At 36.4% G+C, this 27,610-nt stretch overlaps 2 protein-coding genes across 8 annotated transcripts; one reads left to right on the forward strand and one right to left on the reverse strand.

The window, feature by feature from the left end:
* Positions 1-412: 412 nt before the first annotated feature.
* On the forward strand, positions 413-16,612 carry firrm (fignl1 interacting regulator of recombination and mitosis). Of its 5 annotated transcripts, none has more exons than XM_058755731.1 (25): positions 415-763; positions 958-1,081; positions 1,230-1,269; positions 1,732-1,820; positions 2,213-2,317; positions 2,401-2,541; positions 4,005-4,167; positions 4,254-4,338; positions 4,658-4,796; positions 5,026-5,115; positions 5,227-5,291; positions 5,427-5,575; positions 6,189-6,318; positions 8,109-8,295; positions 8,681-8,763; positions 9,082-9,133; positions 10,068-10,157; positions 10,323-10,508; positions 13,665-13,781; positions 14,957-15,052; positions 15,169-15,282; positions 15,386-15,490; positions 15,840-15,920; positions 16,015-16,146; positions 16,231-16,612. In XM_058755731.1, exons 2-25 carry the CDS (start codon positions 992-994, stop codon positions 16,435-16,437), a joined length of 2,736 nt encoding a protein of 911 aa, XP_058611714.1. In that variant the 5' UTR covers positions 415-763; positions 958-991; the 3' UTR covers positions 16,438-16,612. The 5 variants fall into 5 exon arrangements, with proteins under 5 accessions (XP_058611715.1, XP_058611716.1, XP_058611717.1 ...); XM_058755730.1 differs by having other exon boundaries at positions 963-1,081; XM_058755732.1 differs by lacking the exon at positions 15,386-15,490 and having other exon boundaries at positions 413-763; positions 963-1,081.
* An 888-nt stretch (positions 16,613-17,500) lies between these two features.
* On the reverse strand, positions 17,501-27,488 carry scyl3 (SCY1-like, kinase-like 3). 3 transcript variants are annotated; one of them, XM_058755735.1, is made up of 14 exons: positions 27,253-27,488; positions 26,837-27,035; positions 26,479-26,664; positions 26,289-26,402; positions 26,066-26,122; positions 24,923-25,025; positions 24,349-24,460; positions 24,109-24,186; positions 23,892-24,031; positions 23,604-23,791; positions 23,328-23,499; positions 19,074-19,244; positions 18,163-18,932; positions 17,501-18,073 (listed from the first exon to the last, which is right to left on the reverse strand). In XM_058755735.1, the coding sequence occupies exons 2-14, from the start codon at positions 26,999-27,001 to the stop codon at positions 18,017-18,019; spliced, it is 2,313 nt and encodes a 770-aa protein (XP_058611718.1). In that variant the 5' UTR covers positions 27,002-27,035; positions 27,253-27,488; the 3' UTR covers positions 17,501-18,016. The 3 variants fall into 3 exon arrangements, with proteins under 3 accessions (XP_058611718.1, XP_058611719.1, XP_058611720.1); XM_058755736.1 differs by having other exon boundaries at positions 18,163-18,920; positions 27,253-27,487; XM_058755737.1 differs by lacking the exon at positions 24,109-24,186.
* Between the last annotated feature and the right edge of the window lie 122 nt (positions 27,489-27,610).

Below are 27,610 nucleotides of genomic sequence, written 5' to 3' on the forward strand. Positions count from 1 at the left end.
AGTAGCCTAAATAAGACGCAATTAGGCAATATTATAATAATAATAAATATTTATTTGCAACAACTGATGGAGTGCTGAATGCTGACTCGGGAGGAGAACTAACAGACTGCAAAGCAATGAATTAATCATTTGGTGTTGGTTGCTTGATAGTTTATATAATGTGATCAGTGTTTGCGTAAATATATGTGTTGGGGAATTTGGATATTAACATGTAACATTTTAATTATATTCTGCTGAAATGAACGAAATGACTTGGAAAAAGGATTCGTTCATTTTGCTGAACGAGATTCAAAGATCCGAGTCAGTAAAATGATCCGAACTCCCCGTCATACAAGAAGTATACAATATTCTGACCAATCACCGTAGAGTGCGCTGTGAATAGGACCAGAACCGTAGGACTTCGCCTCAAAGAAAACGGCGCGAAGTTGGCACTTGGGAGCGATACCAATTTCACTTTTATAGGGGGATTCGTAAGCGCTGTACTGTTATTGACGTACACTTGTAAAACGAATGCAAACTTAATGAGGAAATTTTTATATTGTGTAGCGTTAAATAGGTACACATTTCGCTTAGGACAGTCATCCAACAGGTTTTGTTTTCTTAAAGAAACCCCATGCAGTGCTGACGAATGAAATCGCCCAGAAGAAGGAAATGTGGAGATCTCAAACAGAAGATCAAAATATGTATACAGGATCTCATTATTGTTCATAATTATCACAAGAACGCGTTTATTAATCGTTATTGTTCCCCTCTGAGTGAGTCGGTAAGTTCTAAATAGATAATAGTTTTGAAAAATGTGTACGAAGCTAGTTGAGTTAGTTTAAGCTTCAGATTAAACGAATAAAAAACTGTTCCCTTGTAACGTTACTACGAAAACATGTTTGGACATAGATTTATTGGCGAGTTATTTGTTTCGTAAATATATAAACTCGAGTTAAGTTACAGTTTTGTTGTCAGTGCAGGTGTGTTTTGAAAAAAAAACGTGACCACAATGTCTCAAGTGACCCTTTTGGAAGAGGTCTCTCAGTGGAACCAGGAGACCTGTCAACAAGAGCTCAAAACGGTCCTGCCCAAACTAGTTATATCCTTTCCTGACTTCCTTCACAAATTCATTTCACTTGTAGTTTAAGGCAATGTGTGAAAGTACATATACTTGTATTTGATTGTTTAGGACTACCTTAGTGTCATTTATGTAACCAAGCGAGTAAGATCGGCCTTGACACTTAAACGCCATGCATCATGACACTGACAGCTGGGAAGAGCACACAAGTAAGTCTGAGCTGTCATTAATACGCAATTGTTTTAGACCTGGGGCCAGTTCCATAAACTTAGCCACCATGTTAAGACTGTGTCTCAAGAACTAGTTTGACCAACTAGCAGTTAGCAAGGGTTATGACCAGTTTTGAAGAAAAAAAATTAGATGATTAACTTTTTAAGACTAGTCTAAACAGTTTATGCAACTGGCCCCTGGTATGTCTCTGGTGGACCTCCAAACATAAGCTTCTTTATGTATGATATATATTAACCTCTGTTCTAAGTTAATTTTGAGGAATATCTAAGCAAATAAGTTAAAGCAAAAGTGCAAAATAGGAGACCACATGATAAATTTAATTAAATTATCTTCAATAGGCTCTTGTTTTTAAATTGTGGAAGCTTTCATTGCCTTTCTCAGTAAATGTTTTATTTTTATTACCTACTTTGTTGATTTTTTATTTTTTTAAATCTCCACAGATATTCTTCAAATAATCACAAGCAGGTTCCTCCCTCATCTTTCTTTACCTGAATTAGAGACGGGGTGTTTCTCCACTGTCTTGCCCAAGGTTTGAGATTTAAATGTCGGTTTTATAGTTAGGCTGAGCATTTGTTTCTTTTTGAGTACTTTATAGCTCATTTAAATAAGTACTTGAGTACTCAAGGTATCATCATGATAATGAAACAGTTTTTAAAAAACCATACTGTTGATGGCAATAATATATATATATTTTTAAATTACATCGCTGTAATTAATAATACTTTTTAAAAAAATGCAACAGCTGTAAGGAATAAGGTTGTTTCATACAACACAGTTGTAATGAATTATGTCAGATGTTGCATGTGCTAAAGCTGAAAAGTGATTAAACACCGGTTAAAAATGAAGCTTCTGAAAATATTCTATAGCCTGAAATATTTAACAGGAAGCCTGTTTATATGTGTTGTCATGTATGATCCACAGGTGGTAAAAGTGTTTGCCAGTCTTCTGGAAGAAATCAGCAAGCAAATTGGAGGCCTCTCTAGTCAGAACACAGAGCTGCATGTGTTTTTGAGAAATATTTTGAAGGTCTGAATATGGAATATTGAAATTGAAATCAAAATTTCTTCATTTGCTGGTCAAAGTGATTTCTGCTGTTGTGTTTTTGCCAGCTGATGGTCCAGACACTGGAGTCTCTCTCTGGCTGTGTGCGTCGTGTCTGTTCCTTTGAAGAGTCTGTCTCATTTGATGCCATTCGCTCTCTGCCCTCTTGCATTCTCAGTGTCCTAAAGGACACCTTCCAGCACTGCAAGGTACCACATTATTTTTTATATAGTGCACTGGACATATTTTTACACCATCAACTAGGGCTGCTTGATATATTGAATGCGATATTGTGTAGCTTGTCAGTGAACTACGGCTCTGTGTATTAAATGCTGCTCCATTTGAAAACAGGTGATGGAGATTTACTGCTAATCACGGAACCAGCTTTATTGACAAGATGTGCAAGACAGTTGCATGCAATATAACCAGACGATTATATCGATTATTTTTATTATTATTATTAGGATAGTATTATTATCTAATTAATATTTGGGCTTATTTGTCCCATCATATTTCTTTTTACGTGTTTTTGTTTTTTTTACAGTGTTGCGCATTATAGCCAATAGGGTTGTGATGGTGAGGAAAATTTCCCACCAGTTAATCGACGTGTGACAACACCAGTAATACAGGTGTCATGGTGGTTCCCTCTTTTTCTCGCATTCCTTCGGGTTTAAATAACTTGTAAAAGTGCCATGTGCATTTTACTTTCACTTTTAAATTAGCGGCCATTCTGTGTCAATTGCTTGAATTCCATTCAACAACAACAAAATACAACGTAGAACATAGAACTTTTATTAACAAAACGAATAAAAATACACCATGCTATATGCCTAATATAAAATAACAAATAATTTACATAAAGTTAAAATGGGTAGCCTATACAAAACTGAAAATCAGTAAAAACTGTGGAACCAAATAAATAAGAAACGTAGAACCTTTAGAAAAAATTTATTTAGTTACCACTTGTAGTGCACTTGAATCCATCTTTCATATACTAGTTCACTCAAGTGTACTACAAGTGATAACGAAATACATTTTGTTAAAAGCGCATTTTAGTTCATGTTCATGGTGTCCCAAAATAGCACAGTTGAATAATCTTAGTTGATCTTAAATTTATCTTAAGAAGTACTAAAGAATAATTTTTTGTATATTAAGTACAAAATTAGTGCGTGAAAAAATAGAGCACTTTTAAGTACAATATGGAAGTGTACTTTTTTTTTTTTTTTAACCTGGGCATCATGTTATAGGGACTACTGAACAGATATTTAGAAGTTGATTTTAAAATTCAAGGTATTTAAAATAAAAATAAGGCATTGTAAACACTATAAATGTGTCCCACCAGGTAATGAAAAGTTTCACACACACTTGTGGTCTTCATCATCACTTGAACACTTGGGCCAAATACAAGAAATACGTCATACAAGTAGTCAAGTGGTCAAGTGCAAAGACCGCAAGTGTGGGTATTTGAACAAGGCATTTGTAAGTACATAATTAATCAAATTAGCACAATGATATCGTGTATCAGCGATCTCACAGGCTGGCTATAGTACGGTATGACTATGGGGCATATCGCCCAACACTGCTGCTTTAAATGTGTTTGTGAACTGCAATAGTGGTTATGCAGAGAATTTAATTTTCTGTAAATTTCAGTATGATGTTGATGTGTTTATAGGACAGTGAGGTCATGTACAGTGGAAGGCTGTCATTGGTGGGCGATCTGCTTCAGAGCCTGTTTAAAGAGGCCTATTCCTTGCAGAAGGGCTTGATGGAACTGTTGGACAAAATTAACTTGGAGGACACTGCTTCTGAAGAGGAAGTGTCGGATATTATCACAGGTTTGTGGTATCTGTGTGAGCAATCTCAAGTGAAAAGATGGATGCACTTTTCAATAGTTATTTTAAATTTTGTGTTTGGCTTGCAGTGATTCACAGTCTGCTGGACATATGCTCAATCATATCCAGATTGGACATTGCGCTACATGCAAACACATGGAAATTTATCATAAAGTGAGTATAACGTGCATCATGAAACCTTAAATCTGCTTTTAATAGAAACAGATATTTTATGGCAACGTTGCATATGAAGAGGAATTTTATGTGCTGAAGTAAAAAGGAAAGTCTCACTTTTGCTGCATGATTTAAATGCCAGTAACAAGAGTCCAGTTAGAAAATGTTACACGGCCAAAAAAACTTTTTGTCCCAAACTTTAGCCTTAGAAATGATCAGACATTATAAATTGCACAAAATACTTAATTATCTAATCAATCTAAAATCTCTATGAAAAATAATATAAATTTATGTAATGACAGTTTGTGTTTGATTTCAGACAGAGTGTGAAATATCAGTCTCTTGTAGAAGATCGGCTTCGACACACTGACATAGCCTTATCGTTGTGTGAAGACCTATATACATCTGTCCAGAACTGTCTTGAGCTAGCTCAACAGATCCAACAGGCAGGCCTACAGGTAGAATCATCATCAGTTAAATTTTTTAACAAAACTGTGCGTTTTTTTTCTTCTTCCTTCCAGAGATAGTGATTGTTTTGTTTTTATTGGTCTCTGTGGTATTTTCAATCACAATAATGGTGACCTAGAATCATTTATCAGGGACTTTTTGTTGGATATGTAAAAATAATAAACTGTTTTTATATAAAAGGTCAGCTCATATCTGACTTCCTCCTTTTGTTTCTCATAGGAAGTTGTGCACTGTCCAGAATACAAGCTTTTCCAAAAAGCAACAAAGATGTGTAGGTTTTTTGCCAACACATTATTCCACTACACAAAGGTAACTGAAGGGAAAGTGAAAGTTAAAAAAACCTCAAAGACATCAAAACTTGTTAAAATTATTGTAACAGTCTGAAATAGTTATAATGCTCTGTTTTTTGTCATATGATAGGAATTTAAAGCATTTCTTGCCAAGTCATGCTGTCGATTTCACCAGTTGTATCTCCAAATCCACAGGTAAATGAAAGATATATTGCAAGGTCAACATTCATAACATGGGTATTTCAAGTAACATGATTTTAAAATCAATATTTTTCCCCTCTTTGTTTTGTCTATTATGTCTAATTAAGCTTGTGGTTTTTCCCTCCTCAGCAAGTTCCCTCCCTCTGTGTGTGCCCCGTCTGTGCCCTCTGCCCTCAGTGAGGAGTTGAGAGTGGCGGTTCTGGTTCCCATGGATGCCATGCTGACACAGCTGCTCTCCTTCCGACCCTTTGCAGAATCTGTCCTGGAACCAGTTCACCGTGAGCTGCTTCTTGCAAACTATTATAACAACTTCCAGGGTCCTCTTGAACCCTGGAACATTCCTTTAACATTTCCTCCAAAAACGTTGGCTCGTACATTAGATCACCTAACCTGGTCATTGAAGTTTTTGTTCTGTTTGTAATGTGAGTTATGGATCACTGTCTGCAAAATCTCAGGAGGGTGAAAATAATTGTTGATGAATTTCTCTCACGTCAAGGACATAGTTACATAAAAATTCAGAGAGACTGACTGTCCATGACACATTGCTGAGTGTATATCCTGTGCATTTCCAGGTCACTTAAACTGAATTAGTGCTCATGCCCTTTCATTATTACAGGGCAGTTCATCTGACATTGCAAAACATCCAACATAGTAAAAACAAAAATGTATTCCCATAACATTTTCATTGGTTTCCTTTTTTTTAGGTAAATCATTGCCATCTTGTACCAATTCATTCCATTGTTTTAGTACAGTCATGCCTTAGATGTAACTAAATTAAAATGAAAGAAAAAAATAATAAAACTTGACCACAGTTCAAACAAGGTAGCTAATTTTAGATTTTTTTTTTTTTTAAATTGCCAATTAGTTTTTCTTGTTGCTTGTGCATTTTAGAGTGCAGTACAGAGCTTTGTCTACCACAGTGTCTGCTACTGGTGAATGTTCTGGGTAAACTCTCCTCCCAGCCAGAGGAGGTGCTGCGGCTGTGGAGTGATGGCAGCCAGTTTTCGGAGGAAAATCCCAGGTACTTTACACTTGTATAATTTAGCAAGATGAAACTGGCAAACTTGTCAACAGTGATGCAGTTGAGCGTAATTTTGAGTTTTAGTATCATTAATAATACAACATTCCCTGAATTGTCTTTGCATTTATTGATAACGTTGATTGATTTATTGATAGTTTAATTTAGGGCTGTCGCGATTCGTCGATTTTATTCGACTATTCGATTTGTAAAAATCATTTTTTTTACTCTTATCGACTAACCGGCAAAATACCGGAAGTGGCGCATTTCACAGACGAGAATCCATAAAACACATTATTAGACTGTTTTCCAAGGCTGCATGATATAATAAACCCATTTAAAAATCATAATTAAGCATAATTGTGAATTCACAAATGCTATGATTTAATGAAATAATTATATGCTCTTTAATTATTTACATGCATGTAGGTTACGTACGTGCGTCACACAGCGGCTCCGTTCACAGTAGTTCCACAGAAACTGTTAACATTTACATGTGTGGAGCGTCCCAAACTCCATTTCTACATGTTGTTGTGAGTTTGGGTTTATTATAACGTTCATCTGGGAACGCAACGTGCACTGTTTCATCAGATTTGTAAGGTAAATCATTTATAAATCTACGCAAACACAGGAGAATACATCAGTTTCAAAATAAAAGCTCAAACCCTCACTCTGAGTTTACACGTTTTGATGTCCACATATTCATTTAATTACAGTGGCTATAGTATTTCTGTCCTAAAGAAATGGCCAAATATTAAAGGCCTTTGCTGTAATGCATGATGTACATTAGCTCTATTGTTTATAATACATTATGTATTTTAACAGTTTTGTTCAATAAAACCATATGATTTATTGCATTTGATACTTTATTTGAACTAATTATTATTGCCTAATTGCTATTATATATGTATTTTAAGTCATTTTAAAGGCTGTTGTTCACTTGCATCTATTTTTATTACCACAGAAAAATTTATTATAATTATAGGGCCCTATGAAATCCGTTTTATTTCCAATTCAGTTTTTTTCTATACTCTGTTTTAATGGTTAAATCTAAATGTTATTAATCAAAAAGCCTGTCTAAATTTCTGGATTCCATTTTAATGGTTCCATTCAATTTTAATAATCAAAAGTGTCTCCAATTAATTGATTTTTATTTAAAAAAAAAAAAAAAAAAAAGTATTTATTTTATTTTTTTTACATTTTTTTTTTTCAGAAATACTGCACGTTTACATTTTTCTCCTAAATAAATTCTGGTAAATACATTCTTTTAAAACCTCTTAACTGTCACTCACATTTTTGAACATAGATGTGAAAGTGAACTATCCAAACTTAATTTTTTATAATTCATGAACGAAAACATTTTTTAACATGATTTTGATGTTTCATTTCCATGGTAATGCAATGTCTGATTTTAAAATGGTTTTCAAAGGATGAATTTTGAGATTTTAAGTTTTCAATTGAGATATAATTTCTCATGATTTCTAAAGAGTGATAGAGGAAAACTTTTTGTGACAAAGGTCAGAACTCCTGTTATGATTTAGATTTTTCAGGTGCACTCTTGCACACTAATGACAAGTGGGTCCACCGGTTGACCAGTGACAGTTAACAGGTTAAAAAGTGTTTCTTGATTATAATTTTATTATTAGTAGACTAGAACACGTGGATATGTTGTCATTCTTACACTATAATACTGAACTTTGAAAAATGGTGCCTACTTAAATTGAGATTGTTTTCTCTAGGTGCAGCATTTTTGGCTCAAGTACATAATGCCAACAAAATCTGTCTTTCTACAGATGGTCTGTGTTTGAGGCAGTGTTGCAGAGTTTTCGGCGGTGTATGTTGGAGCGTGCCGTGCCGGTGTGGTTGCCGGGGGTAATGCTGCGAGGGCAGGCTCAGGGTAGAGTCAGTCTGCACCAGCATGTGTGCGCGCATATGTGTGCTTGTGTGGCTGCTCTGCCTGCTCAGCACTTCGCTCCATTGGTCAGTGATCCCTTTTGTTAAATTTGTTGAATTCTGATCAAGTGTTATATAACAAAGCTTGTTTTTTTTCTCTCTGGATGATGTGAAAAATAAAATATACTTAAAATCTTTTGTTTTGAAAAGACAAGTTGCATTTGAGCTCGACTTAAATCTTGACATAATTATATTCTTATGCTATTTTTGTGATTACTAAGATGAACATGGTTCTCTCAAAGAAAACATTGAAAGAAGTTATTAATCATTACTTTTAATATTAGCTTTTAAATAAATTTTATTTATGCCCAAAGTGGTGTTAGAAATTGAATGCTGACATTAAATTGTGACAAAAATGTAATCAGAAAAAACATCATATAATCTTGTTGTCCTCTCTGTTTCCTGCTTTCAGGAGCGGTCATTATTAGCCACTGTATTGCAGGCAGAAACGCAGACGGCTGTTTTGGCCACAGATGTCTGGTGCTTCCTGGCACGGTAAGTGCAGATACACACCCATGAGTGTAGACCATCGGACGTCTATGACTACTACTTTCCAGAGCTGTCACAGAGACGCCAAGCTTAAAGAATCAGGGGACATTCCTGTTTTTAATCTTTTTAGAAGTATAAATTTCCAAAGTTTTGTCATCGTGGTTGAGTCATTCAATACTTTCTAAAACGCCCTAAATAATATTGATAACCATGCTATGCTTAGACGTGTCTATACAAGTTGGAAAACGTCTACTGCTCTAAAGAATGCAAGAAAAACATGCTTATATACAATATCAGAGTTGTGTTCTTTCGGTCTCTCTTCAGGTATGGCACAGCCGAGTTGTGTTTTCATCATGTTCTCCTTATTGCTCACCTGGTGAGTGGAATGTGCTGGGAATGTGACCTTTTTTGTGCTCTTGTGGTTTTCTGGAAATCTGTCTGGAATGAGGGACCACAGGGGGCCCTTTTTCTCTCTTACACCCTGACTGAGATGACAGTTGGTGTCAAAATGAGCATGGGGAAGAACACACCTGTCTATCACAACAGTCTTGTGCTATTTTTCTTGTGTGCTTGGTATTCTTGTAAATGTTGTTAAGTGTTAGTGAACAACTTATTCTATGGGTTCTATACACAGTATGCTTATGGATAAACACACACAAAGTTCTCATATGCTTACCAGGTCTGCATTTATTTGATCAAAATTACAGTAAAAACAATCATGTCAACTTAAACTTATTTTTTTAAACAACTAATCAAAGGTTGGTAAGATGTTTTTGAAAAAAGTCTTATGTTTGCCAAGGCTGCATTTATTTAATCAAAAAATGCAGTAAAACAGTAATGCTGAACAGTAATGACTTTTAAAAATATATTTCAAAGTATAATTCCCAGTATTCTTTCATGAATAGGAACTTAAAAAAAGAACACCATTTATTTGAAATAGAAATCTTTTGTATCGTTAAAAATGGTTTTACTGTCTTTTTTTTATCAATGTTTAACACAACATTGTTGTGTGTGAGATCTTTACATTTGATTATTAGAGAAAGTCCAAATACCTTTGTTTTCATTCATACCGTGCAGTTTTGCTTCAAGACTGTATTTTTTCTATTCTGTATCCATACAGTTTAATTTTTCTGTTTTAAAGATACTAAATACTCTTTTGACCCTTTGTAATTCAATTTTTGGAGAGTGTTTAGAATTTCTTTAAGTTCTCTTGGTTTGAACATTATGTCTGAACAAATTTGTAGAAAGTCTCAGGTTTTTGGTAGTTCACTAATTGCTTCCATGACCTGTATTGTTGTTGTACTGTCTAGATAAGGTCATGTCCTGGAGAGGGTTATCAGCTGTTTCACTTGGCCCTGCTGCTTAGACGTTTGCTATTTCTCATGACACCAAAACACCAGGTTAGTTTCTTTTTCTCTACTCCAGATGAAGAAAATGAACAACTCTGCAGAAAAAACTTCCTCAGAACATTGCTGAGTTTGTAATATGGTTTATTTCTGTTCCCACAGTTGTTTTGGTTTTGTAGGTAGCAAAATGGTACATTTAAAAAAAAATTTTTGTGACAGGTGGAGTTTGTGGAGCATTTCCCTCCTGCTCAGGAGGAGAACCTGTGTGTGTGGCGCCACACTCTGCTGAGGTGTCTGTGCACAGAGGCACATATGCGGGTGGAGAAAGAGGTGCTTTCTGGGGCTTCTGTTGTGCTGCAGGAATGGCAGAATAACAGCTACAGGATGGGAGATATACCGAAACTTGTGAGAGAAATAGTGACATTGGCGCCACTGAACACACAAACTTTATACCTAACAGGATGCTTGCTATCTTTTTGAATTACACAAGGACTTGATTTTAAAAACATCAAAAATGCTGGCATATTATAAAAACAACGTCACCACTAACAGTTCATTACCCAAGACATAATTGGGTAATGAAGAGGAAACAGACAGTCTTCGATTAGGGGTGGCTCGATACCACTTTTTCACAAACGATCCCGATCTTATACCAAAAATTAAGTATTGGCCGATACCGATATCCGATACTAGCGCAGTTTTTTTTTTTTTTTTTTCAGTGTAGAATTTCTATACCCCAATGTGTGTTGAACCGATCATCACACAGTCTACTAAATATAGACAACTTTCTTATAAAGAAAAAATAACAAACGAAAAAAATATATAATCATAATCTATGACAAAAATACTATTATAAACTAGGTTAGTGGATAATTCAGTAGCAAAAGTTACTCTAGAAAAATCATGAGTGCACAATAATTTTATAAAATCTAAACTTAGTGAAAAAAAAATATTTTGCGGGGAACAAATAAAAGCGAATAAGTGTTGGACTAAATCTAGTAAAATGTTACACATTGCTCTTTGTATGGATGTAAAATACATTCATGAAAAAAGTTATATTATATATTCAAATATAGGGCCAACTATAAAATTAACAGACATTTCTTTTAAATGTATAGCACAGTAATGAGGCAGCAACATGATAGATTATTAGTTAATTATTAACAGCCTTTCTTGTTCATCTTATCTGTCATTAAAAATGAACTAATAATCTGTCATTGTGCAAAAGTATTATAATACGACAAGCTCCAATATAGAGCGCACAAAGCGCTTATGTGCATCTCCTGCGCAGAATGATGCGCTTGAAGCAACATGGAGTCATAGCGTGCAGCGCTCCGCATAGAAATCTGTTACTTTTAAATCTCAGTTACTGTGTTCGTGAAGAACAATTCATAGTGCTCTCTACTCCAGTGTTGTGATCTAACATGGTAGAAATGAACACGATTTAGATACAAAACGAAATTCCAGCAAGATAAAGTCCTTTTATGCAAAACCATATATCTTTATTTGCAGATCAAGTATAATATTAGGAACATTGAATCATCTTGGAGAGAGTTTCATCGTCTTGACTGTTGTAACTGAACGCGACACGCAGTTTGAATGCTGAATGGAGGATGGACAGACAGCTGCAGCGGAGAGAAGAGTTTAGATGAACTTGACTTAAATATTCATCTGTAGCCTACCTCACATTAAACTGTGGAACGGCTTCAGAACACTTGGAATATAGTGCACAAAAACTTTATGGTGCTCTATGATGTTTTTGTGTCTTTCGTGAGGCTTAACAATAACACAGAATAGTATACGCAGAATATCGGATATGGATCGGTCTCGTCTGACTGATACCACGATCTGGCAGAAAATGCCAGTATTGGAGTGATACCGATACTCTGTGGCGCCTGCAGGTGTACGGCTGTATGCACTGTGCGTACCATGAGCGCTCAGACTGTCCTGGGATTTGCCCCGCAAACATTTCAGTAGTAAATTATAGGCCCGTTTGTCCCGTATTTCTGTCGACTGAACCAGCCATGCCATTAATAATGAATGTATCATTCTTTTGTATGCTAAAGTCAATTTCTGCTTATAAACATTGCGTCAAATAGAAAGAGAAAATCGTGCTACACGCGCTTTCATGAGATCGGATTAGACTACAACAATTAATTTGTAGCCTATTTTACAAATGGGAATACAACGAATTCATGACAATGTTTTACATTCAAGCTACCCGTAACATTTATAGTGAAAAGTTCTTTAAAATCATCTGGAATGCAATGAAGTAATTTTTAAAGCTGTTTTGCTGCATGGATTAAAAATAGGCTAATAAATAATTCACATATCAGACAAAATTGCGTTGCAGAAAATCCTTCAAATTTTAAGGAATTCAGAGCAGAGCAACATAAAAATCAGAAAAAATATAATCAGGCCTGTTTTAGGCTTTTCCTTATTTTTATATTTTAGACGGTGATGAAAAATGACTCGCTATCTCCTCATTGGACTTGCCTTTAGAGAGAAATGCATCTTTACGGATTACATAATGAAAGAGTTTTTGTTTTCGATTTTAATTATTTCATTTTAAAGTAGTAATTTAAAGCTTTCTATAGATATATTTATCATATTTGTGACTCAATTTGTTGAGTTTCGGTTCATCATTGTGAAGCGCCTGTTTTCCTATTTATTTTAGTAAAAGCACAACGTTTTGTTGATATTGTGAATGCACACAAATAACAGTAGACCTTTTACAGTTCCGAATGATTTATTACTCTTACCTTTATAAGCAAAAATTATGGCATATTTGAAGTTGTTTCCACTATCAAGAAAAAAATGCAAGTGACCGCTCTGGCGCCTCCATGTCCTGCAAAGTGCGCTTCAGCTTCCACTCTTGCACCTAGCGCACATTTATATAGTTCAAACATTTAAACTAACATTGTGATATGCTTGAACTGTTTATATCTATTGATTGTATTTTAGGCAAGTCGTAATGATTTGAGAAAGTGATCACTGTCTGCCGCTGGCCGCTTGGTCCTTACTTAAAAAAACAAACAAACAAAAAAAACCTTACATTTAACGAACAAAAAGTGCTCCAAACGTTTTTATAAATTAGCTTTATAAAACACGAAACGAAATATAATCACTTTACCATTACATACTACCGCACTACGCACCCCCCCCCCACCCTGTCTGTGCGTACCCTCGGAAGAAATCCTGCAGGCACCCCTGCCGATGCTGAATATCGGATCGGGGCACACCTAGTTCGATCCACATTCAAAACAATGAATGTGTTTTATGCCTCAGTCTTACCCTGAACAAATCCTGGTGAGGGTTGTTGTAGATTAAAGTTTTGATTATGGACACAAAACAAAACCATGCACTTATACAGTTTGACCATGGGAAACTTTGTTTTTTTTTATTGTTGTTTAAACACTTAAGATTTTATTGTGTTGTAGATTGACGCATCCACAGTATGTGAACTCTATCTGACATCCTGCCTTTTAAAAACCATACTGGCCTTTAAGATAAACGTCTTGCCCAGGCTTGGTTTTAACTTTGTTTCTCCTTGTGATTCAGAACCGTATACTAGGCTGTGTGCTGATGTTGATGGGAGGAAGCAACCTGCAGCCTGAGTGTGTGATAACTTCTGTGAAGATCATCTCTCAGCTGTGGAGTCGCATGAGTAGCAACCAGGTGATCAGATTTCACATATGCATAACTGTTCAAAATTTTGGGGTCAGTACAGGGGACATCAGATGCAAAATTCACTTTTACATGGTTTTTGAACATAAATGTGTGTTGGCAGTGTGTGCACACAACCATCCTATAATGATAAAAAATCCACCTAGTGCTTTTTTTTTTAAATCCCCAAAAATTCTAGGAACGGTCTCAGATCAAGCCATTCACAGATTCTTGGCCCCTCCAATGACTGTTGAGAAACACTGCCATTGACCCGCCCTGAGTGAGCTGCAAACAGTTCACCATTGTTTTGATGCAGGTGTAGACAAGAATGTCTCCTAAGCAGTTGAGGTGTTCTGTTGTTGGATGTAATAATGAACATGGCCGTCGTCATTTATTCCCAACATCTGAGCTGCTGAATACACAGTGGATTGTTTTTGAAGGGAATCCCCCCCCCCCCCATCTACCTAAATGCATTTGTTTGCGCGAATCATTCGTGATCCAGCCTGACCTACAGAAGAAGCTATTTTTTTATTTTATTTTTTTTTAATGAATCTTTGCAAATCACCTTTCCTAGTAATGTGCTAGCTAGCAAGTTCCACGACGAATGCGGCTAAAGTTTACAGTCTCATGAGAATGGCTTGTCACCCCACGGAAGAGAGGGGCGGGGTGAGCAGAGCTTATTAGCATTTAAAGGGACATGCACCGAAACGGCTCGCAGTGAACAGAGCTGTTTTTGTTAAAAAGGGTGGTGTTCTACTCTACCATTGAGAAATTTTAACCAAAGTATGTTGTAGACTTTTCATGAAGACCCTAAAGAATCATACCAACTTGTGGAAAATAGGCATCTGATGTCCCCGAATGTTTTTGAGCAACAAATCAGCATATTAAAACGCTTTCTGAAGTGTCATGTGTCACTGAAAATTCACATTCAAAATTCAAAAAATTGAAAACGGTTATTTTGAATTTAATAATATTACGCAGTATTACTGTTTTTACTGTATTTTTGATCAAACAAACGTAACCTTGGTGAGCATAAGATACTTTTCAGAAACATTTCTTTCTTTCTTAGTCTTACTGACTCCAAACTTTTGAGCAGCACCACTTAAAAGGGTGACATGTTAAAGTAAAGAATCTCATTCACATGTAAGCAGATTAATATTTTTTCCCCACTATTCATCTACTATTAGGTGCAGGTTCATCCTCCTCTCCAGTGCACTGTAAAGTTACTCCTGTCAATATCAGCTGTTCTGATCAAAAGTATAGAGCCACATGTCATTGTTCAGGTGATATTTTAACATTTACTATTTTCTTAGGGCCTTCATTCTATTTCTTTTAAAGCTTTTTAGATCTTAGTTCATTTTGATGCAAGTTGGGTTTTTTTTTGGTTTTTTTTAAACAGGCTGTTTCCTGTTTGAGTGGGTTGACTAGCCAGAAATGCCCTGATGACCTTCTTTTAGCTGCTTTGGAGTTCCTTGCTTCCATGGGAAGAGTGTTTATTTCTCCAAATATTCAGGTAGAAGTGGAATATGAGTGTTAAAAAAAAAAAAAAAAAAAAGAACCTGTAATTAGCTCTCTCATCGGGTCATTTCATTGTGTCTGCATATGTATGACTGCAGTGCCAAGTTTTGCCAAGAATCAGTGGTTTGTTTAATGGTCTCCTGACTCACCCATCCTGGCTGATCCTCCATCATGTCCTGGAGGCCTTTGGCCTCTTTGCAGAGGTGGGAATTTCCCCATATCCCCATTTTTTTAAATTTTTTTTATTAAATAACAGACAATATCTTCAATTGTTAAAGTTGTGTTCGAGTAATTCAAAAGTGAATGTATAAGAAGTTCTTGAAAGAAAAAACTGAGTCAAAATAAATACTAATAATTCTGATTATAAAGGGTGCATTTAATTCAAGTATAGGTGAGTCCTATAATGTAAACCTAAGTGATAATTTTCTCTATCAACTATTTTTTATTATTATATTTATTTGGTAAAAAATAAATCTGAAATCAGATCCCTCTTTATCTGTTTTTAATCAACAGTTTTGTAATCTAGTTCAAATGTCTCTTTTGTAACTTAAGATAACCAACCATGAGGAAGTGATTTCTCAGACATTGACATCAGAGGAGATCAAAACCAAAGTGTTAAACTTCCTCAGTAAGGTATGGAATGAGAGATACGTAGACTTTAAAAAAAAAAAAAAAGTGTAATTGTCTTAAGTGCTCCTTATATCGATTAATGTATCACTTTCTACAGACCGTCTCACACCAGGAGTCTGAGGAAGCAAGACTAGAGCGTCTGAAGGAGTGGAGGAGTATAATAGAGAAACACATTGAGCAAATGGAGCGTGAGACCAGCTCACCTGTACACACACCACTTACTGAGGAGGTGAGTGAGAGGATGGCTTACTTTATTGTCTGAAATACCTAAGGAACAAATTTTTACTAATTCTGCTATTCTTTACCTGTTCAGCCATGTCTGAAGAGGGCAAGACAGGAGACAGAAGTAGAAAAGGAGTATGAGCGATACCTCCAGACAGCAGAAAGTGCCTTGAAAGCCCTGCAGGCAATCGTGGGGCCAGACCACAACCCGTCCCCGCCACAGTGGATCAGAACCAGACTTGAAGTCTTACAGACACTGATAACTCAAATCAACACCACTGCAATAGAGCAGCCGTGACTCAGCTACAACACCTCTACCTATGGCTGCTTTTAACATAATGCTGTCTTTGTTCCATGTCACTACATTTACTAAAGTCACCCAAGATATTTGTATAAAAGTTGTATTTTTTTAAGTTTATATGGAAAAGAGTCACTCCAAAGATCATTACATTTATTAAACTTCATTAAGATGTTTTGTGGATTTTTTTTTTAGTCAGTGGCTTTGTGAGTGATTGACACTGAATACTAAAGTCTAAAGCTCTGCTTTTAATGGTGCATTCACAATGTCATAATTGCTGTAATTTCAAGATTATAGTATATTCAATAATTACAGCTCTGATGTTTCTGAGATCTCCAACTTGATCTCGCAATTGTGGTAATTCCAACATGGCCGGAACACACTATATTAATGCCAACATCCTATTTTGCCAATTAATTTTTTGTGGTTGTTGCTCTTAAAAAAAAGCATGCAGAAATTGAAAATGCTTGTAGTTGATTGTGGAGGGGTGGACTTTAGGCGAACAAAATGATAGGAGAAATTCTGCATACGTAACCAGACATTTTCACTGGAAGATCATGTTTTGGTTAAACACAATGGAGTGAAAAAATATTGTTGACAAGATGTATAAATTGCATTTACAAAAAAAGATGAATTCTCCTCTCATGCCAACTTAACAGATGTAATAAAAAGCCCAATTGCTATTTGGTATGCAAATAAATGCAGTTAAATCTTTTAAATATTACAATGACATCATAGCTGCCTGTTAGTGAACATTCTAAAACCTAATTCACACTGCAGCAGCAATTGCCAGATTACATGAGCATTTGTTGGAAATTATAACATACTGTCCAGACATTCCTGACCTGACAAACACTGATAGAATGTTCAGTTGGTAAAAACAAACACAGACCAACAGGCCTAACACACAGTTCTGAAATCCATCAAACATGTCTGCTGGCCTCAGTTAGTGTCTGTTGATGGCGTGTGACCTAGCCTTAAGCCAATGGGAGATTTTTTTTTAACCAAATTTCATAGTCAATATTAAATCAATTTCACCAAAAACGATTCAAAGCAGGTCAAATACCGTAAAACCATTTTATTTAGTCAGCAGCTGATAATACAAATAAATTATGCCGGGCTCTCACCCAATCTAATGAACAAAATTAGAGTCTATATATTTCTTCTCAAGTTGAGGCTGTCTGTCCTCTAAGGCTCACTGAACAAAAACACAAAATAAAGCTGTATGGCACAAATAAAAACTGACATTAGAAGTGGATGTATTTCCAGGTTATGTATCCCTCCTCAGTGCAACATGACTGAAGGACTTCTAATAGGATTTGGCATGTTTAGGTCCATCATGCCATCTTGAAAAAGCTAAACAAGACAGAACCTTTTTCTGTAGCCAATCAATTTCTATGGCGACAGTAGACTGATTATCCCACTGTACTGGGTGGGGGAATCTTAAAATACACGCTATCTTAAATCGTAGTTACTAAATTTTTATGTTGGTCTTTAGTGATAATATCATGATGGCATAATGTAACAGTGTTCTTGTATTGGAATCTCTCATATGGCTTTCTGTAGAGGACCACACTGATCACCAGGCATTCTCATCTTCCCAGTTGAGGTCATCACCCCATCCTTCTGCCTCCGTCTGTAAAGGCAAACAAAAATACATCTCATCAGTTCATCATATAATTATAAAGCCATGAAACAGACGCTTGGTCACATAGATAAACTTACCTCAGTCAAGTCAGCAGCAGCAAACTTGGTAGTGAGGCTCAGTGTATCTATTGATGGGTCTGATGTTGTGTGTCCCATGATGGGTTCTCTGACCGAGCTCTCCACAGGGAGCAGAAGAGATGAGGAAGACAGCTTTATATCTGGGACCATGTCTGCAAAGAAGTCTAGTTCTGGATCTGGCTCTGGCTTCTTCTTCACTGCAATTGTGAACTCCTCCCCGAGACATCCAGCTTCAGAGCTTTTGATTGTGCTTTTTGGCTTGGGCTCTAATGCTAAACTTGTTTTGCTGGGTTTGAGGGTGTCAGATGTCTGGTTCCAACCGGTGTCCCATGATGAGGTATGGTTATGATCTGGAGCGCTTTTGACACTAGAGTTCAGTTTGAGTGCTTTTGACTGCCTTGAAGATCCGGCGCTAGATTCAGTTGGAGATAACACCTTGCTTTTTGTTGATGTCTTTGGTGCAGAGACTGGTAAAGGAGTCGAGGGTGACTGATCTGAGGTCACTTCTGAGTCCTCAAAGTCATCCCAGGGTTCCTCACTTTCATGCTCATTGTGAGCAGAGTTGCTCTGACCTGGGACATCTGCTGACCGAATGCTAATCTGGACTGACTGGGTCTTGTCCTTTTCTGCTTCCTCTGTGTCACTCCAGTTAGGCCAGTCTTCGTCAGATCTCACCGCTCCGTTAGTTTTCGTGTTGTCTGCAGCTTGTGTGCCCATTCTGTAGCCATTCAACGGGAACGACATCTCGCTGCTAAATACTAGAGAGTTCACTTGATTCAGAAGGGTTGTACATTCAAACACCAAGTAGGGACAAACAAATGCAATTCAAGAAATCTTCAGCCTTTCTCTTCAAATTATTGGTTCAGAAAATATACTGTTAAGAATGGCTTTAAATATCAGTTGTGGCATACCTGCTCTCTCTGCTGTGGTGTGCTGGGCGCTGGTCTTTTCAGTTGCTTGGAAGGAGTACATATTTTCCAAAACCACCTTTTTGTCCTCTGAGCCCTTAGGGAACAGATTTAGGACCTTTGGTGGTTGTGAGACATGGGGATGCGATGGTCCAACAATATGCACAGGTGATGCTGCAGAGGAAAAGAGGTTTGAGATCAGTAAGATTTTTTTAATGGTTGGTTTTAATTAGTGCTGTCAAACGATTAATCGCATACAAAATAAAAGTTTTTGTTTGCATAATATATATGTGTGTGTGTTCTGTGTATATTTATTATGTATATATACACAATGGGGCAAAAAAGTATTTAGTCAGCCACCAATTGTGCAATTTCTCCCACTTAAAAAGATGAGAGAGGCCTGTAATTTTCATCATAGGTATACCTCAACTATGAGAGACAAAATGAGAAAAAAAAATCCAGAAAATCACATTGTAGGATTTTTAAAGAATTAATTGGTAAATTCCTCGGTAAAATAAGTATTTGGTCACCTACAAATAAGCAAGATTTCTGGCTCTCACAGACCTGTAACAACTTCTTTAAGAGGCTCCTCTGTCCTCCACTCGTTACCTGTATTAATGGCATCTGTTTGAACTCGTTATCAGTATAAAAGACACCTGTCCACAACCTCAAACAGTCCAACTCCAAACTCCACCATGGCCAAGACCAAAGAGCTGTCAAAGGACACCAGAAACAAAATTGTAGACCTGCACCAGGCTGGGAAGACTGAATCTGCAGTAGGTAAGCAGCTTGGTGTGAAGAAATCAACTGTGGAAGCAATTATTAGAAAATGGAAGACACACAAGACCACTGATAATCTCCCTCGATCTGGGGCTCCACGCAAGATCTCACCCCGTGGGGTCAAAATAATCACAAGAACTGTGAGCAAAAATCCCAGAACCACACGGGGGGACCTAGTGAATGACCTGCAGAGAGCTGGGACCAAAGTAACAAAGGCTACCATCAGTAACACACTGCGCCGCCAGGGACTCAAATCCTGCAGTGCCAGAAGTGTCCCAGCTTTCCTGTAGCTCAAATAGTAGAGCATGGCGCTAGCAACGCTAAGATCATGGGTTCGATTCCCAGGGAAAGCAAGAGCTGATAAAATGTAAAAACTGTAACTTGAATGCAATGTAAGTCGCTTTGGATAAAAGCGTCTGCTAAATGCATAAATGTAAATGTAATGTAAATGTCCCCCTGCTTAAGCCAGTACATGTCCGGCCCGTCTGAAGTTTGCTAGTGAGCATTGGGAGAATGTCATATGGTCAGATGAAACCAAAATAAAACTTTTTGGTAAAAACTCAACTTGTCGTGTTTGGAGGAGAAAGAATGCTGAGTTGCATCCAAAGAACACCATACCTACTGTGAAGCATGGGGGTGAAAACATCATGTTTTGGGGCTGTTTTTCTGCAAAGGGACCAGGACGACTGATCCGTGTAAACGTAAGAATGAATGGGGCCATGTATCGTGAGATTTTGAGTAAAAACCTCCTTCCATCAGCAAGGGCATTGAAGATGAAACGTGGCTGGGTCTTTCAGCATGACAATGATCCCAAACACACCGCCCGGGCAACGAAGGAGTGGCTTCGTAAGAAGCAGTTCAAGGTCCTGGAGTGGCCTAGCCAGTCTCCAGATCTCAACCCCATCGAAAATCTTTGGAGTCCGTGTTGTCCAGCGACAGCCCCAAAACATTACTGCTCTAGAGGAGATCTGCATGGAGGAATGGGCCAAAATACCAGCAACAGTGTGTGAAAACCTTGTGAAGACTTACAGAAAACGTTTGACCTCTGTCATTGCCAACAAAGGGTATATAAAGTATTGAGATTAAATTTTGTTATTGACCAAATACTTATTTTCCACCATAATTTGCAAATAAATTCTTTAAAAATCCTACAATGTGATTTTCTGGATTTTTTTTTCTCATTTTGTCTCTCATAGTTGAGGTATACCTATGATGAAAATTACAGGCCTCTCTCATCTTTTTAAGTGGGAGAACTTGCACAATTGGTGGCTGACTAAATACTTTTTTGCCCCACTGTAAATACACACACATACAGTATATATTTTGAAAATATTTACATGTACGTACATGTCTATTTATATTCATATAATTTATAATGTGTATATAATATATATAAACAAACTTTTTCTGAAATATATACACATGTATGTGTGTGTATTTATATATACACAAACAGCACACATATGCAAACAAAAACTTTTATTTTGTATGCGATTAATCGCGATTAATCGTTTGACAGCACTAGTTTTAATATATATTTGATCAAAAATGGAAGTAATATTAAGAAATATTACAATTTAAAATAACTGTTTTCTATTTTAATGTATTTGAAAATGTAATTTATTCCTGAGATAGCAACGCTGAATTTTCAGCAGCAGTCTTCAGTGTCACATGATCCTTCAGAAATCATTCTAATATGCTGATTTGATGCTCAAAAAAATATTTCTTACTGTTATCGATTGCTGAAATCAGTTCTGCCGCTTAGTATTTTTGTAAAAACTGTGGTATATTATCCTTCTTTTCTTTGATGAACAGAAATTGTGTTCAAAAGAACAGCGTTTATTTTAAACAGAAATCAATCTGTGAATAAATGTCTTCACATTAGTAGATGATTATAGACAAATAATTATTTGAGTTTAATTTGTTTGTAGTCCGTGTGATTAATTTTAAATATTTGTTTTAATATAGTTTAGTATAGATTTACTTTCTTTCCCTAAGAGAGGAACTGAATGCACTACTAGAAAACAAATATATATCAATTGTATATAAAATGATGCAGCAGCGTCCTCCAGTGGCCTCAAAACATAACATTTACATTCAGTGTTTCCACTAGGTTTATGACTTGGGGGAAGGGGGGGGGGATTTTTCTGGATATCTTTTTAAATGGTCAAATGAAATTTTATTAATCAAAAACCATGTCTAATTAATTAAAATCATGAAACTTAAACAATTTAACATCAATTTATTAAAAGTTTAACAAAAATTACATGTTTAGGGCCCAATTAAATGTTTTATTTTTTCCAACCTTATGTCTTATTGTTACCAAATTCTGTTTTAGCATGTGTAATTATTTGAAAGTATAAAAACAAGTTTCATTTATTCTTACAATAGCCTTATGATTTTTTCCCCCTCAGAAATTCTGTTATGTATTTACATTTTTAAGGCATAAAACATTCATTTAATTTATCTTTTAATTAATGAAAATTAAACAAATCTTATTTTTTGGAAAATAAATGGGATTTAATTAAAACATTGAAGAAATATAGTATGATTATTCCTTAAAAATAAGGTTTTAGTAGTAGTAGTAGTAGTAGTAGTAGTAGTATTACCAAAGACTATAGAATAGACTTTGGTATTACTTACATTCTACTGAACAATAGTAATATATTTCTGCCGCAATGTCTTCAAGTGAAACCGAACTTTTATTTTGACGGCTTGCCGTGAATACCTAACATTTCTGTGTGATATGAGGATAGTTTTACTCAAATGAAATGGTCAAATGCTCATGAAGTGACTCTCAGAGCAGTTTTGGAGATGTTGTTCATGTATTTGTCCTCATTTAGTGAGGCGGCAGAAGTTAGTATCACCACAAGCCTCATGCGCGCTTCTGTATGAATAGTAGACAAAACCGCACGTCTGCGCCACACATTAACACAGCGAAATGCGGAATTCATATTTAAATAGTCGTTTTGCGGCTTAATATTTATAAATACTAGTGGGAGTGTGCTCACTTGTGTGTGTGCGCACGCATCGGGGCGGAACTCCGCTGTGCACGATACAGAGAGCGCGATCATGTAACGTAGAGACCGAAATGGCATGCCGTCGTGTAAATAAGATAAATAACATAAGGCTATTTAGTTTGTTTAATAAAAGAACGAGGTATAGACCTGTTCTATAGGAAAGGTAACTTTAAATGACTTCTGTTGTGATCTGGCGCTCTAGAGAAAATAAAATTCAATAAAATTAACTTGACCTTCAAGGGCCGCCCCCCTAATATAATGGCAGGGGAAACACAGGTTAATACACCAACTTAAGCAGCCTAAATGTTTTTTGTTTTTTAGAAATAGAAATTAATCTCAGTTAAAGTGAAAGTCAATCAAGCTAACTTCTTATTGTCATTAATAACTTTAGTAAAATATGCAGAGAATTAGTATACTCCCTCTCATTATAAAAGTGCATTAACAGACAGTGTCTTACTCTCTGGGGTGACCTCTGTGGACTTGGTGAAGTTTGGTGTAGTCCGTTTAAAGACTTTGGTCCTCTCCCCACCAACAACCACTTGGGCTCCCAGCAACGGGACAAGCACAGCCAAACTCTGTAGTGTCATAGCGACGAGTGAGTCATTTGTATCTCTCATTCCCAGCAAAACCTGCAAGATAAAGTGCGGGAAATAACTGACACAATCCCAGTATCAACTTAAAAACATCCTCACTTTACTCGAAAGAATTCAGTACACAAACATTGTCACAGTACCTGAGGAAGAATCTGATTTTTCAGTTCTTCATGGGGAAAGAACTCAGCATAGATATGAATGTGGGAGAGAAGCACAATCCTGACGTGCTCCTCGTTCACTTTATAGAGCTTAAGGAGCTGAGGAACCACGTATCTCCGATACAAAGACAAAGACAGAAGACACTCCTCACCAGGGCTCACACTCGAGTCTGGATATCAGAAAACAGTCAGTCAACATCGTAACTGAGACCAATGCTACTAAACAAGTGTACAATACGCATCTCCTAAAGCTTTACTGATTAGTTCTACCTTGCTTAGGCCGTAAGAGGTGAGGAAGGAAGCTTTTGACAGCCATGGGCTCAGCAAACACCAAAGAATTAAGAAACTTAGGAGCCAGACGTGTAGCAATTAACTCCTCTGGAAGGTTTTGAACTCGGTCCAAGAGAAACCTACAGAAACACAAGAGTTATTTAAGCATGTCAGCCTTCTAGAGTAATAAAATCATGCATTTGAAAGGGAAACTTGCTTGAAGAATTCATTCTTCTCCTCTTCATTTTTCAGGGTCAAACTCTTCAGAAAATTCATGACATCTAAGAAGTCATTTCTATAAGAATTAAATATTGCAAAGTTTAGGCATTTAAATCATTTAATTATCTTGATAATCTTACTTCAATAGAGGTGAAATTAACATTTGTGAAATTAAATTGATTTCAAAAGAGCACTATTGATCAAAAATTTTTTTACAAAAACATTTTTAAAAGCCAACCTGAAGAACTTGTGAGTCAGCAAACTGCTGAGAGATGGGCGAGACATGGAGTCAGGGGTCAAGAGGCTGGCCTGCAGCATGTCTTTTAGACTCTCCAATAAATCATCTGAGACTGAGAAAAAAAAGTTTGGGTGGAGGAGCACATGGAGGTTATAAAGATGGTGGAGCGGACATGGAAAAATAAATAAAAATGTGGAAGAAACAGGGAATGGAAAAACATTCCACAATTTAGTGAGTGAGACTAAAAGAAAAAAACAAAAGATATCACAAAAACAACAGAGCATATGTTTTCAGTGAGGCCCTATTCCAAAAAACAACAACATAAAAGCCAAAAGGTTGCGTCACCATTACAGTGCACATGTGGATCATTTTGTTCTTTGAAGACATCATAACCTGCCATGAATGGAAAACTTGTACCCGGCATGTAAAATCATTTTGCACGCAGTTGTCAGTCCATTAACAATTATGTCACAATGTCTATGCAGTAAGGGCTTAGCAACTGCCACAACAGGATGAATCCTAGACACACTCAGCCTGCTTTACATGCGTCTGTTGAATTAAGAGTCTTACTAACCATGTCCCGTCAGAAGTGGAAGAAGGGCCTCCACCATCACCCCAAATGAAAAAGCGTCTCGGGAGTGGGCATGCTTGTCGGGAAGAGTTTTGAATCCTTCAAGCTAAAAAAAAAAAACAAACAAAAAAAAACAAAACATTATTATATTGCTGAGACATAATGATCAGGACTGTCGTCAGCCTTTAATTTTGTCCCAGGCCTTGTAAATTCTGGCAACAAATCGGAATATGATTATATATACACACTACCATTCAATTAATGTTTGGGGTTGGAAGGATTTTTATAATGTTTTTGAAAGAAGTCTCTTATGTTCACCAAGGCTGCATTTATTTGATTAAAAATACAGTAAAAACAGTAATATTGTGAAATATTATTACATTTATTTATTATATTTAAACAGCTGTTTTCTATTTTAATATATTTGAAGATGTAATTCGTACAACAGCAAAGTTGAATTTTCATTCTAATATGTGACCCTAGACCACAAAACCAGTCTTAAGTCGCTGGGGTATATTTGTAGCAATAGCCAAAAATACATTGTATGGGTCAAAATTATCGATTTTTCTTTTATGCCAAAAATCATTAGGATATTAAGTAAAGATCATGTTCCATGAAGATATTTTGTAAATTTCTTACCGTAAATGTATCAAAACCTCATTTTTGATTAGTAATATGCATTGCCAAGAACTTCATTTGGACAACTTTAAAGGCGATTCTCTCAATATTTAGATTTGTTTGCACCCTCAGATTGCAGATTTTCAAATAGTTGTAGCTCAGCCAAATATTATCCGATCCTAATAAACCATACATCAATGGAAAGCTTATTTATTCAGCTTTCAGATGATTCATAAATCTCAATTTCGAAAAATTGGCACTTAAGACTGGTTTTGTCGTCCAGAGTTACATATGTTGTTTTGGTACATCTTCTTATTATCAATGTTTTTGCTATTATAAAACAGTTATGCTGCTTTGTTGTACATTTGTTTTCTCAGGATTCTTTGATAAATGGAATGTTTAAAAGATTAGCATTTATTTGAAATAGAAATCTTAGTAACATTATAAATCTTTAATGTCTTTACTGTCAATGCATCCTTGCCGAGTCAAAGTCTTTATTTCTTAAAAAAACACAAATATGGTTCCTACCTTCTCCTCAGGAGGAATGGCACCATTTTCCCTCACATTCTGGATACTTCTGAGAAACTGGAGGAAGTCACACATATATAGAGAGTTACATTACTTAACTTTGTATATATTTGTTATTAAAGGTATTTAATCAATTGTAACAGAACCATGCCATTAAAAATTAATTTTTCTTTAATGTATGTACAAGGTATTAATCAACACTTAAAGCAGTTACGGATGTTACCTCTGGTGTTGCCTCTGAAAACTTGCAGACAGTTTCCATCCCCCCAAGTTTCCAATGGCCATCTTCACTGACAAATACTGAGGATATGCACACATTGTTGTGACTTGATTTGCCCTAAGAGACCAGAGAAAGAGAAATGATTTAGTGTTTAAATATTATTAAAAATATTTAAAACAATTAAATGTCTTACCCTATCATGTAGAAAGACTAGTGCTTGCAGCAGGTCATAGAGGCCTGCGCAGATCTCCTCTGGAGTAAGATTGTCTAGCAGCCGTTTTAATGGTTGAACTGGTTCTGTCACTAAATGTATACCTCCATCCTGCACGGAGCATGACAGGAAGCGAAGAAGACATGGGTGCCTTAATGTCTTCAAATGCTGTAAAGGAGTAATTTGGAAATATAAGTGTGTTTTTTATATATATATAATTTGTATTAAGTGACTTTACTACTATATACAGGTATATTGAGAATTATGAGTAGGTGTGTCCAAACCTTTTACAGGCAATGTATGTCATTGGTGCGGTTACACATCAACTGTTTACTTTTACCTTGGCAGCTTTATTGACTTTATCTTCATTGTCTTGCTTATGCACAAAGACGGAGGCAGGCTTGCCATCCCGGAGGAGGGCAGAGTACATGGTAAGACCAGACGGCAGTGTCAGCAACGGCTCTTCCAGCACACAGCTTGGCAGGGCACTGCTCTCAGCACCCATCCTTACACTGAGGTGTTGTGGTCTGCCTATCACACTGACAGTGAAAAACATAATGAGTATCTGTCTGTACTACAAAAAAACACTTTATACTCCAACAACACTTGCAGAATCACACTGGACAAGCTCTCATCGTCATACATTAGATTTATTTGCTTCGCTTGTTAATTGTTACTCGGTATTCGTGAGAAACTTCGTGAGTTTGTGTGCCGATCTATTCCTTATACAGGACAGCTGTACAGCGAGCAGGCTACCTGTATGGCGATGTCACCTCGCAGGACGCGAATTGCCTAAGAAAACCAGTTTTCCTTTCCAGCAGACACCATTATTGCAAAAAAAACCTCAGCGTTTGCTTTCCGTTAACTTCGACCAAGTCTTTGTGCCGCAGACAAACACTTTAAATTCATTTTTTTTCTACAACAAATCAGTCGATTTGACAGACTGCATCGATTATGGCACGATGCACAACTTCCTGTTCGCAAACGGTAAACACCGGCTCTTCCTGTTATAGATTTGGACGAAACCATCTCGCTTTACAGGGGTGACTCTGTCTCTTAATAACGAAAGGGGAAACATCTTTTAGGACTGCTTTTTTTTTTTTTTTTTTTAGCT

This window comes from Onychostoma macrolepis, chromosome 20 (assembly GCF_012432095.1).
Source record: "Onychostoma macrolepis isolate SWU-2019 chromosome 20, ASM1243209v1, whole genome shotgun sequence".
In the NCBI taxonomy this organism is placed as follows: domain Eukaryota; kingdom Metazoa; phylum Chordata; class Actinopteri; order Cypriniformes; family Cyprinidae; genus Onychostoma; species Onychostoma macrolepis.

Coding starts and splice junctions, on each gene's coding strand:
- firrm (XM_058755731.1), top strand. CDS start 992: ATGTCTCAAGTGACCCTTTTGGAAGAGGTCTCTCAGTGGAACCAGGAG. Junction 13,782..14,956: donor GTCGCATGAGTAGCAACCAG/GTGATCAGATTT, acceptor ATCTACTATTAG/GTGCAGGTTCATCCTCCTCT. Junction 15,921..16,014: donor TGTTAAACTTCCTCAGTAAG/GTATGGAATGAG, acceptor CACTTTCTACAG/ACCGTCTCACACCAGGAGTC.
- scyl3 (XM_058755735.1), bottom strand. CDS start 27,001: ATGGGTGCTGAGAGCAGTGCCCTGCCAAGCTGTGTGCTGGAAGAGCCG. Junction 26,665..26,836: donor AAGTCAATAAAGCTGCCAAG/GTAAAAGTAAAC, acceptor ACTCCTTTACAG/CATTTGAAGACATTAAGGCA. Junction 18,933..19,073: donor CACCACAGCAGAGAGAGCAG/GTATGCCACAAC, acceptor TTCTGAATCAAG/TGAACTCTCTAGTATTTAGC.